Source organism: Littorina saxatilis, linkage group LG1 (assembly GCF_037325665.1).
Source record: "Littorina saxatilis isolate snail1 linkage group LG1, US_GU_Lsax_2.0, whole genome shotgun sequence".
Lineage (NCBI taxonomy): Eukaryota > Metazoa > Mollusca > Gastropoda > Littorinimorpha > Littorinidae > Littorina > Littorina saxatilis.
The window spans coordinates 38,922,647-38,935,111 of NC_090245.1; the positions used below are offsets into that span (position 1 = coordinate 38,922,647).

The following is a 12,465-nucleotide window of genomic DNA, read 5'->3' on the forward strand; positions in this document are numbered from 1 at the left end:
GTCCTATCCCATGTTAACAGCCTGGCCAGATCTAAGACAGCGAGGCGGTTTTCACGAGGCGGTTTGGGCTTTTAAGGAAATATAAATCTTCAGAGCATTTCATCATTCTTGATGTGGGTCAGAAAAACAAGCCATGCCATACGAAGAAGGAATGTAGTTTTAATTCCTTTCAAGAAAGCACATAAGTTGACAACCATAATCATATCCCCCGCTGGATTTCATAAAAAGGTGTGACCGGGAGGACTTTCTGGAGGACTTGTACCTTGAACACCTTTTTCGAGACAATCGTAATTACATCTCTCTGTATGTGACTTGTCATCATACCTTAGAACAAGAAAAGCAAATGCTTATACGACTCACCATTCGTCATGGATTACAGTGAAATACCCCTTTGAAAAACAGACACCTTCAATTTTAAAGCCCTGTTTTCTAATAGTTTTTGTACATAACCTCTGTAATTTTACAATTTTAAGAATCCATCCTTTTTAAGACCTGATTTCTCAGACTTTTTTTTAAGCCTTAAAAGGTGGGTTCAACTGTTTATGAAAAAAATGCGTTCAGCTGATTGTATGACGGTTCATAAGAGCTAACGTGCAAAAAGTGCGTGTTGTCCAGAGTACGTTTCATTTCTATTACTTTAGAGATTCCTTCTTCCCAAGTAGACCATCTTGTTTATCACCATAGTCCAGGCGTTTATCTGGGATAAGAGCACTCTTTAACATGGACAGTTGTGTCGACCTTGTGTATGTTATTTGGTGTGTGCTCTTTTAATGCTTGTTTGATTGCTCGTTTGTTTATTTTGTTTTAGTGTTTTCTTGTTGTTTTTGTTGACTATATATATATATACCAATTTTTTAATTTGTTGGAAAAAAGTTAATGTTGCTTCTTCGCTGTAACAGACTGTATGGTGTGTCGAGGTGCTTTTACTGCACTGTATCGAATTGTATTGTACATGTACTGTAGTGTGTAGTTATACAATGTATATTGTATCATGTTGCATCGTATCGTATCGTATTGTAGTATATTGCTTTGCGTTGTATGGCATTGTATTGTATGGCATTGTATTGTTTTTTTTATTTTTATTGTGTTGTATTGCATTGCATTGCATTGTATTGTATTGTATTCTATTGTATTCTATTCTATGGTATATTATATTCTTTTGTATAATACTATCCTGTATTCCATCGTGTTGTAGTGTATTATGTTGCATTGCATTGCATTGAATTGTGATGCATACGTAGTATACAAATTAGGTTTTTTGTCTTGTTTTGTTTTGATTCTTATTTTGTTCTTATACTTGCAATATGCATGAAGCGAATACACCAACACCAAAAGTAAACAAAACCGTAACTGCGCATTTATATGACAAGAAAAGAAGACACCTTTTCAGTTACACACATAAGAGTGCATCAAGCTTTTTAATCTTCCTACCTTCCTCATCTTCATCAGTTGGCTGTGGCTGTGGCTGTGCTTCTGGCTGTGGTACAGAATCCTCGGTCTCTATGCTGTTTGTGGTCATGACGTTATCCGCACGTCTCTTTCAAGTTACGTGCGGTTAGAGCAAGGCAACTGCGGTACTCCACTCCACTTCACCAGACAAGATCATGTATGGCTTGATAAACTATAGGACGTTGCTTTTAGGCAATAGTGCACTCTGCTGCCTTTTAAAGATGCCTACCTACTTCCATTGTCGTGTTACTATTCTTAATTGTTTGCAAGACTAGTGGTCTTTCTGTTTTAGTTGACCCTATGTAGGGTGAGGGCTGGACGTAAATAAAGCACGCAAACTTTCTTATCTATTACCGTCGTTAATTGTGTTTCTTGTAGTTTGTCTGTCTTGTCTTGTCTTGTCTTGTCTTGTCTTGTCTTGTCTTGTCTTGTCTTCTCTTGTCTTGTCTTGTTTTGATTTGACTTGTCTTGAAAAGCAACACAGATCCGTACAGGCGTTTACAGTGCAGACTCAGAGACGGTATCCATGTCCTACCCTCGTCTCACCAATGTGGATCGTGAAAGTTCTCGGTCATTTGCCAGAAAAGCAGGTGGCTGATTACACCTGGGTAGCGCGACTCTGTTGCTGCTAGCTTTGCAATGGGAGGAAGCGACCCGAATTTTCTAGCGATGGGACAAACAAAATGAAGGAGAACACGAAAGAAGGCACTTATCTCATGTAAAACCCTGGAAAGATATGTGGAAAATTACACGATCATTTACACAAGTAGGAAGGTATCTTTACTCAAGTTGCCAGGAAATTTATCCAGACGAGATACGCACAACAAATATAAGTCTTCTAGAGCATGTTGACGAGTTTAAGATTTGTAAAACGAGGGGACCCGGCCCCATTTTATGATATGACAAACATATGTTTTTCTCCCACGGATAAAGGTTTCCACGACTCGGTAGCACTAGGATGTTGAAAGGGGTATTATTGTTTTGGACAGCGAGACCGACATGACCTGTTTGTGATAAAGTGTGAATCTATCACCCAATAGTGTGTCAGTCAAGAAAAAATAGATTATGCACCCCTATTGTCATCTCGCCCCTAACCATACACTCCACTCTACCGTACAGTATTCTATGGACTTATAAATGCATAAAACTGCGATTGTTAAGGTATACGTATAAATGTGCAAGTAAAATTCTTTCCAGAGAAAGAAGTACGGATGCAGACAATCACAGCTGTACATGAGGTAAAAATATAAACAGAAACAAGACATACAAGAGATGATTAAAAGATGTTGGAAAAAAACTCGTTAGACACGACAAGTTTTGATAACTTCCATGAGTCATGAGTCATGCATGTACGTCTGTTGTGTTCAAAGCCTCCACTAAAAAGTAATTAAAAACATGTTTTTAAGATTAAGTAACGTATGAGCGTTCGCGATAGCATACGTGTGGGTGTGAGTGTGGGGTGGGGGGGTCAGGTCACCTTGTGCTTTTTTACATTTAGTCAAGTTTTGACTAAATGTTTTAACGTAGAGGGGGAATCGAGACGAGGGTCGTGGTGTATGTGTGTGTGTGTGTGTGTGTCTGTCTGTCTGTCCGTGTGTGTGTGTGTGTAGAGCGATTCAGACCAAACTACTGGACCGATCTTTATGAAATTTGACATGAGAGTTCCTGGGAATGATATCCCCGGACATTTTTGTTTTTGTTTTTGATAAATACCTTTGATGACGTCATATCCGGCTTTTTGTAAAAGTTGAGGCGGCACTGTCACACCCGCATCGTTTTTCAATCAAATTGATTGAAATTTTGGCCAAGCAATCTTCGACGAAGGGCGGGGATATAGCTCAGTTGGTAGCGCGCTGGATTTGTATTCAGTTGGCCGCTGTCAGCGTGAGTTCGATCCCAGGTTCGGCGGAAATTTATTTCAGAGTCAACTTTGTGTGCAGACTCTCTTCGGTGTCCGAACCTCCCCCCGTGTACACTACATTGGGTGTGCACGTTAAAGATCCCACGATTGACAAAAGGGTCTTTCCTGGCAAAACTGCTTAGGCACAGTTAATAATTGTCTACCTATACCCGTGTGACTTGGAATAATAGGCCGTGAAAGGTAAATATGCGCCGAAATGGCTGCAATCTACTGGCCGCATAAAATTTCATCTCACACGGCATCACTGCAGAGCGCCTAGAACTGTACCCACGGAATATGCGCGATATAAGCGTCATTGATTGATTGATTGATTGATTAAAAATGCAGTGAGTTCAGTTTCATTCTGTTAGTTCGACAGCTTGACTAAATGTTGTAATTTTGCCTTACGCGACTTGTTTATTTATTTATTTATATGGGAGATTTATATAGCGCTTGACGTTCTCTAAGCGCTTTACATATTAATTTCTGCCTTGTGAGATGGAATTTTTGACACAAAATATTACGCATTCACATCGGCCAGTAAATCTCAAGCCATTACGGCGAACATTTACTTTTCACGGCCTATTATTCTAAGTCACACGGGTATTTGGTGGCCATTTTTTGTTATCTATGCCCATACATTTTTGCCAGGAAAGACCCTTTTGTCAATTGTGGGATCTTTAACGTGCACACCCAATGTAGTGTGCCATACTATTTTTCGACCGCGCATAAAGGTCTGTCGGCCAGCAATTACTCATCTTTGAGAATGACATAACCTTATGGTTTGAGGACCAAAGAAAAAATCTGTGTTTCCTTTTTACATTTAGTCAAGTTTTGACTAAATGTTTTAACATAGAGGGGGGAATCGAGACGAGGGTCGTGGTGTATGTGTGTGTGTGTGTGTGTGTGTGTGTGTCTGTCTGTCTGTCTGTGTGAGTGTGTAGAGCGATTCAGACTAAACTACTGGGCTGATCTTTATGAAATTTGACATGAGAGTTCCTGGGTATGATATCCCACGACACTTTTTTCTTTTTTTCAATAAATACCTTTGATGACGTCATATCCGGCTTTTTGTAAAAGTTGAGGCGGCACTGTCACACCCTCATTTTTCCATTAAATTGATTGAAATTTTGGCAAAGCAATCTTCGACGAAGGCCGGGGTTTGATATTGCATTTCAGCTTGGTGGCTTAAAAACTAATGAGTGAGTTTGGTCATTAAAAATCGGAAACTTGTAATTAAAATTATTTTTTATTAAACGATCCAAAAACAATTTCATCTTATTTTTCGTCATTTTCTGATTCCAAAAACATATACATATGTTATATTTGGATTAAAAACAAGCTCTGAAAATTAAAAATATAAAAATTATGATCAAAATTAAATTTCCGAAATCGTTTTAAAAACTATTTCATCTTATTCCTTGTCGGTTCCTGATTCCAAAAACATATAGATATGATATGTTTGGATTAAAAACACGCTCAGAAAGTTAAAACGAAGAGAGATGAAGCACAGCGCAATCGCTACTGCGCCAAACAGGCCCGTCACTTTCACTGCCTTTTGCACTTGAGGCGGACTACGTTCATTTTCATTCTGTGAGTTCCACAGCTTGACTAAATGTAGTAATTTCGCCTTACGCGACTTGTTTCCATATGCTTTTCTTCTCCGTGTCTTTCTTTGTGTATTATTTTGATTCTGCGTGTCTTTCTTGGTGTATTCTATTTTTTTTCTTCTCTTCACGGCGATACGTTTTTCCCCTCTGCCCTATCTTTATTTTTTTCCCTTGTGTAATTTTGTTTAATTTTCTGGTTTGTTAATCAATCTTAATTTTTATTTAGCTTGCGGTGATTTAAATTTTTTTTAAAAATTGATACATAATCAAATAAGATATATAAAAAAAAAGATAAATAAATAACCTACAACAACAACATTTGTGTCTTCCGTTCAAATACTTTGATTTCAAGTCAGACTAATAAAATCACACATTGCCAAATAACTATTTCTTCGCATGACGATAGCTTGTGACGGAACCGATGAACGACAAAAACGTATCATGAAAGATATTAACATTCAAAAACTTAAATCCTAAGCAAAACTACAGACACAGAAGGTCAATACACCAAGAAGGAAGTTTTGTCAATTATCTGCGACTTCAACTTAACGAAATAACGTAACAACAACAACAAAACAGTGCCGCCTGGACTTTTTTTTGCAAACGAATAGGACGTCAGCAAAGCCATTTATCAAATTAAAAAAAATAAAGAAATAAATAAAACGTTTGGGAATATCATCTAAATAAATACACATTATCAAAATTTTATGAAGATCTGTTCATTGTTTTTTTTCCGGGAATCGCTACACACACACACACACACACACACACACGCACGCACGCACGCACACACACACACACACACACACACACACACACACACACACACACCTCCCTCACGATTCCAAGTCTACCAGAATAAATTTAGAAAAAAATTGTTAATAAAGCAAAATGAACAACAGTGACAAACTTGCAATTTTCCTAGTGTATTGCACATGGTTGAAATAAAGTCTTATTATAAATACAAAATAAAAATCTTTACCTTCGCTCTGCTCCATGGTGACCACAAAATCATGAGAAGAGACTGGCAGGGGAGAGAATCATTTGTCGGGAACTCTTCAGTATCCAAAAAGCAGATTTGATGCCAGCCGTCAGTGGACACTCTCACTGATAACCCTATCTGAACGAGACGTTATTCTATCCCACCCTGTCATAGAGGTAAATGCGGGTGGACACTCTCTAGCTCAATCTGTCAAGTGTGTGACTGATTTACACCTGTGACTGTTTGGAAGGGGTGCACTGAATCGAGGGGATGAGACTGGTGTTAATGGAAGGAAAGAAGAAAGAAAGAAGAACAAGAATGTAGCCTAGATTAAAAGAAGAAGGAGAAGAAGGAAGGAAAGAGTTTTGGTGCATCGGTCTACTCTTTGTAGGGCAGATGTGCAACACTTTTTTTTTTTAACTGTTTGCTATGCCATCAACCATTTGTTACGCTATCATTTATATTCGTGAATAATTTGTTTGAAGAAACACATCTAATTTAAAGATACCCTCCTTCGCGCGAAAACGATCCTGGTACTGGCTCAACCTCAAATCTGTCTAATGGACTGTTACTCGGGATGAGACTGAGCTTCCTTCAACTCACTTAAACACACGCCGAATATCAACAGCTTAGCAGCTGCGTCCTATGCACAAATATGATTTTGTTGAATTAATGTCGTTACAAACGATGTTCGGAAATAACTCTGTTGGGTTTGCATGGGTTGTGAAATAGTGAATAATCTTCCTTTTATTGAGGCAAACTTTCCCACGTGACATTATAGGCAAGCTACTAGAGAGTGAAGTGTCTGAAACGCATGGACTTAAAAGCACTGCATTCACTCTTTCACAGTCCATACAAACCCGAGTTATTTCCGGACTTCTTCTGTTGACATAACGTGAATCGGCGAAATGAATTCAGCAAACGATTGCCACTTTGCTCAGTAAAGCAGCCAGGCTGTTGACTTGTGGGATATAGTTTCAACAACAGTGTCCACAATCAAGGAAGTCGTTGCATGGTAACCAATTTTACAGACGAGGACTCGGAGGAGAACCGTGGGGGAGTTCAGTCGTGGAAAGCGGTCATTTTGACCAAGAAACACGATTTATTCTGTAAACTCGCACGTGCGTCGTCGTACAAGTAGATGATCCACTTGTAGCAAACTTTATTTTCATGTTCAAGGGACATAACTACACTGCGGACTGTTGACGGAGAGAGTAATTTTGGACACTGTTCTTGAATGTTGCCTCTTTTTGTGTACCTGTCCAAGTGGAAGAATCGTCTCACCCCGTGTAAAATCCTGAACGGATCTGTGTTGATTGATGCACTGGATCGTTTTCACGGGAAGGACGGGGGCCCGGTAGCTCAGTTGGTAGAGCACTAAACACTTGTGATCCTTGGGTCACGGGTTCGAGTCCGGGCCGGTACGGTCACGGGTCAACCTTATGTGCAGACTTACAAACGATATCTATGTCCCACCCCCGTGTCACCACTGTGGCACGTAAAAGACGTCGGTCACTCTGCCAGAAGGGCGGGTGGCTGATTACACCTCAACACGCACACATGCCTGGGCAGCGCGACTCTGTTGCATGCTGCTAGCCGCTTTTCCTCGCGCCCCCTAATTGGCGTAGAGGCGCGTCCCCCGGGTGGTGGATGGGGGAGCCTTCTCTACTAATTTCTGAGAGAAGGTCGCATCACTCTCGATGCCGTGAACCTAATTAGGATCTTTTTCTTGTTTCTTCTCTATTTCTGCCTCCCCAAAGTCCTTTTACTTTCCTTTTCTCACCCATAAAATTCTTCACTTATTACCCTTGTTAAGTGGTTCTTGTATAGAATATAGTCAATGTTTGTAAAGATTTTAGTCAAGCAGTATGTACGAAATGTTTAGTCCTTTGTGCTGGAAACTTGCATTCTCCCAGTAAGGTCATATATTGTACTACGTTGCAAGCCCCTGGAGCAATTTTTTGATTAGTGCTTTTGTGAACAAGAAACACTTAACAAGTGGCTCTATCCCATCTCCCCCCTTTCCCCTATCCAATCTCCCCCCTTTCCCTCGTCGCGATTATAACCTTCGTGGTTGAAAACGACGTTAAACACCAAATAAAGAAAAAAGCCGCTTTCATTGGGAGGAACCGATCCGAATTTTCCAGCGATGGGACAGCAAAGTAATGAAAATGAAAAAGGTATCTTTAACGGTACAGATACACACGTACGTCATTCTATGCTACTGCTCTTCTTAGAGGTATTTTTTCAAGCATTTGTTATGCTTTCACTTGTATGAATAATGTGTTTGTAGATACAAGCCATTTTAACAGCACTCGACTCAGGTCAGATACCAGCGTTATAGGTCCAGCTATGTTACTGGAGTCATGTACAATATGTTACCACCTACAGTCAGTCACAGTGTTGTTGTAAAAAGTTGCGATAGGGGTTTTAAATCGCTGTGATGATTAACGCTTTGCACGGCAGGAAATACATCAACATCAACACGAAGCACAAAATTATCATAAAATGTGTTACCGAAATGTATATATACCATGCTAGGTCAACATTCAAAACAAAAAGTCTGGACATTTTTCAGAGGACAGCATGCTTTTATTCAAACACAACGAAAGAAAAGAGTTAAAGAAGAAGAATAAAAGAAAAAATACAAAGTGCTAAAACGATGCATGACGGTGCAAGTTGGTTTTTTTCTCAAACGTTCTGTGTCTAGAACATGATCGCCGAGTGTTTTAATAACTCCTCTTGGTCGAAAATTGTGCAGTGACACTATGGAAGTTTTTCTGCCAAAAGAGCGTATCTGATGTAACTAAAGACGTGAGTGATGCGGTCTTCTAGCAGCAACCCGTCAGCGTTTTACAGCGGCATTAAATGCACTTGGCGCTGCATAAATCATTGGCAATGAACACTTGAAACCGACGCTATATTAGTCAGACTTATATGTATTTTACTTTTACTGCCAGTGCACTATGGCAAGGATTAAAAGTTAAGTAGTTTTGACAAGGAAAACAATAGCCTTGAGTTCTATTCTTCGTGTATGCCCTTTGGTCCTTTCGCTGAAGTCACAGTGATTGTGTCTGTCAATAAAAAATAAAAAAATAAATTTAAATGCTTGGCAAGGACTTTGTCGTGCCATTCCTTAAAATTTTCCTTTATTTTTTCGTTTCAAGTTTTTGTTTTTCTTCTTTTTTGTGTGTAATCTTAAAGTGTGGTATTCGTGGCTAAGCTTATGTGTCCGGTAAAAAAAATCTAACATGCGAAGTTGGAGACGCTGTACCTTGCCGCTAATGGTCATCAAACCAACAGAAAGTACCCGGTATAGTTGTAAGTACAAAAGCACACACACACAACAAAAGATAAAATAAAATAAAATAATAAAATAAAATGAAAGTTTTAGGTTGTCTCAATCATACTTAGAGTGTTATTTTTGCAGGAAGAACGACAACACCCCCCTCCCCCTCGCATAATAGAGTCACCAGGACATTTACGCTGCTTTTCATTGGAGGAGGGAGTATTTCTGTCCTAGAAAATGTAGACTCCCAGCATTAATTTTCTGGAAGTAATGTTGTTCACTTCCTCCGTCAGGGCAGTGTGTAGGGTGTTGTCTAAATAATGACCATGTGACGGACAATTATTGTTGTTATAGCTAGAGAAGAGAGCTAGATTGTAGTTTCTTTGTTCATACCCAGGAAATGTACACTCCAAGCGAAACTTTCCTGGGAGTCATATTATGCCTTCTACGCCGGTGTAACGAATTCAGATTACTCCCGATTTCAGATTTCCGCTGATTCGACCTTGTCAGTGATCTTGTATAATCTCCACACTGAAAAGACCCCCTCCCTTCCATAGTACTGATGATCGACCTTAGGTACTTTACATTCATGTGGTCAAATTCGTTTAACGTAAATTTTTTATCTAAATGTAGAAATTTGCTTTATCCTAAAATCCTTTCCTTCTCATTCAAGGGACATAACCACTCGATGCACTTTTTTGAAGAAATCGAATTTCTTTGATTTGACCAGGAAACAACATTTCAGTCTCGACCGGGTATATATCGAATCAAAAGTCTGAAGTCAGGAGTAATCTGAATTTGTTATACCGGGCCTATGTACGGTCTTGTGACCTCGCCACGACGAGTGTAGCTGTTTTGGCTGTCAAGGGGCGGGAGTTCTTCTTTCCCAGAAAATATTCACTCCCCGCGTTACTTTCCTTGAAGTCATGTTGTGCCTCTTTCACCGGATCCGTGTCGGGTCTTGTCTAAAAAGTGACCGTGCCTTGTGACGACCCAGAGTAGTTGTTATAACTGTCAGCTGATTTTGTTACCACACGGAGATTTCTCTAAACACAATGGAACCCATCCTGAACTCAGGTCAAAAATGAATTACTTCCCTTCGGGTCTCATTCTATCCCTGACAGGATGCCTTGGTTTTCCTTCTCTGGAGAGGAAATCGATCTTTTACATATTTAGAGCTTTTCGTAATGTGTTATGGATATAAGCAGATTCGCGATCGTCGATAATAATTTTTCATGGTGTTGTGTAATTTTTAAATTACAAAGGAATTGATATGTAGTTTCAAGCGAGCTATCTTTCGCGGATGTATTTACTGTGAAAACAACTCTAAAGTGTCACGTGATAATCAACTTTGGCTTTGGCGCGCGTCGGAGCAGACGATTTTTTCTGTAACCAGTTGAGAGTGATGCAACCATATATCACGGTCTCCTTCCAACAGAAGTCTCAAAATTTCGACTTGTTTTGACCTTAGAACGATGTCTTTATCATAACGGTGAAGAACAGAACGGAGATCACTGTCGAAGTCGGCCAATCTGCAATCATTTTCGTCTCGCGAACACTGATCTCAAATTTAGATCAGTGCTCGCGAAAAACATATGGGAGATAACTCTATATTCTTGTTTTGATAGATTCGCGCAATAATTAAGCATGCTGTCAGAGAGAAACTGGCAATAGCCGTGAACCGATGATTATCAGAATGAATGGAACCAGCATACAGTGCTTCAAGTTTAAATGGATATTATCCGCCTGTTGTGTCCGTTAACAAATTAATTGAGAGTACCCAGGCTGCTGGTTGTTGGTATGTGTCCAAATGGAGGGATGGTCTTATCCCGTGGTAAAAAGCCCGGCCAGATCTGAGATGGTGAGTCGAATTGTTTACATGGAAAAAAACGGTGCTTTTTGTATTTTGGGCCTTTAGTTCCACTAGTTTTTTCATCTTTTCATCTTTTTAAAAACAATTTTTCTAGATTATTTTATATAACTATAAGTGGTCGTTGTCTATGAATTGTTTTTAATAATGCTTGTATGTTATTTCTTACGAGAAAACTTTTTATGTAAAATGTTAAATTTTAATGTCTAATGTAAAGCGCCATGAGACTGCCATCCGGCGATGAACAGCGCTATAAAAGAATGTTTTATTATTAGTAGTAGTAGTAGTAGTTTAAAGCACGTTTCCCAAACTCTTTTTGCACTACTGTACTTCAAATACAGGTATTCTTATAAGACGGGGGTATTTTTCATAAGGAAATATTCACTCTCAGCTTTCATTTCCCTGGAAGCTATCCCACCCCCACCCCCCTTACCCACTCACACACACACACACACACACACACACACACACACACACACACACACTTCTTCCGCCGGGCGAGTGTATAGGGTCTTGTCTGAATAGATCTAAATAGTGACCTTCTGACGACCGGGAGCATCTCGTTACTCCCCCGTATCGTTACTCCCCCGGCTTGTTACTAACAGCATTACGTCCCTTTACTGAGTAGGCTCCAGATTGTCACTGCATGGTAATCTAGGCTCTTGAAACGTAATGTGCAAGTCTGTGCGCTATATTGATGTGGTGATTGATTCATGATTGTTGCAAAATGTTGATTCAAATTAAAGATGATTTCAGCCTGTTGTAACAAACTAACACTCTACTCTGAGAAAAAAACAAAATCATTGTGTTCAAAATAGATCGAGACAGCAGCAACTAGCTAGCTGCATGCGCTGACTGAGTGCCACTGAGAGAATTGTTATTGACACATTGTACCCCCCCCCCCCCCCCCAATTCAAGACTTCCCCTGTATAAGACATTGCTTTTTCATATACCTTAATCATGACCTGTGAAAACGGTATACTTTTTTGTGCCAGTCGAAGGGTTGCCATTTCTAGAACGAGGCAGCTCGTTTCCGGAAATGCGGTGCTTTGTTGGAAATCAAATGAGGTTTCGGGAAATCCCGATTATTCCAACTCTGCCCCGGATTTTTACTTTGCACCCAACAGCGTTGTTGCGACCCATCTCGTCATCGGCGCTTTTCCGGAAATGACCTGCGCTTTGTTGGAATTCCAACAATGGCCGCCATTGTAGGAATTCCAACTTTGCGCTACGCGATTCCAGAAATGTACCGCGCGCATAGTGAGAATTCTGCTCTTTCTTAGAATGCGATGTAAAATGATACAAGTCATGATGGCCTATGATGATCCTTGTGTTTTAAAGGGATCAATGCTTAGTCTTGAAAAA

General features: G+C 39.8%; 2 protein-coding genes across 2 annotated transcripts in view; one reads left to right on the forward strand and one right to left on the reverse strand.

Annotated features, from left to right (window-relative positions):
- Nucleotides 1-1,711, reverse strand: part of LOC138968985 (asc-type amino acid transporter 1-like) — a 48,953-nt gene extending 47,242 nt beyond the window's left edge. The window contains exon 1 of the mRNA XM_070341672.1: nt 1,432-1,711. Coding sequence (XP_070197773.1) covers nt 1,432-1,519 — 88 coding nt within the window. The 5' untranslated portion in view covers nt 1,520-1,711. The remainder of the gene's footprint in view (nt 1-1,431) is intronic.
- The window catches only part of LOC138969046 (origin recognition complex subunit 6-like), a 591,738-nt gene that overhangs the window by 573,549 nt on the left and 5,724 nt on the right, over nt 1-12,465 (forward strand). The gene's annotated exons all lie outside the window — the stretch shown is intronic.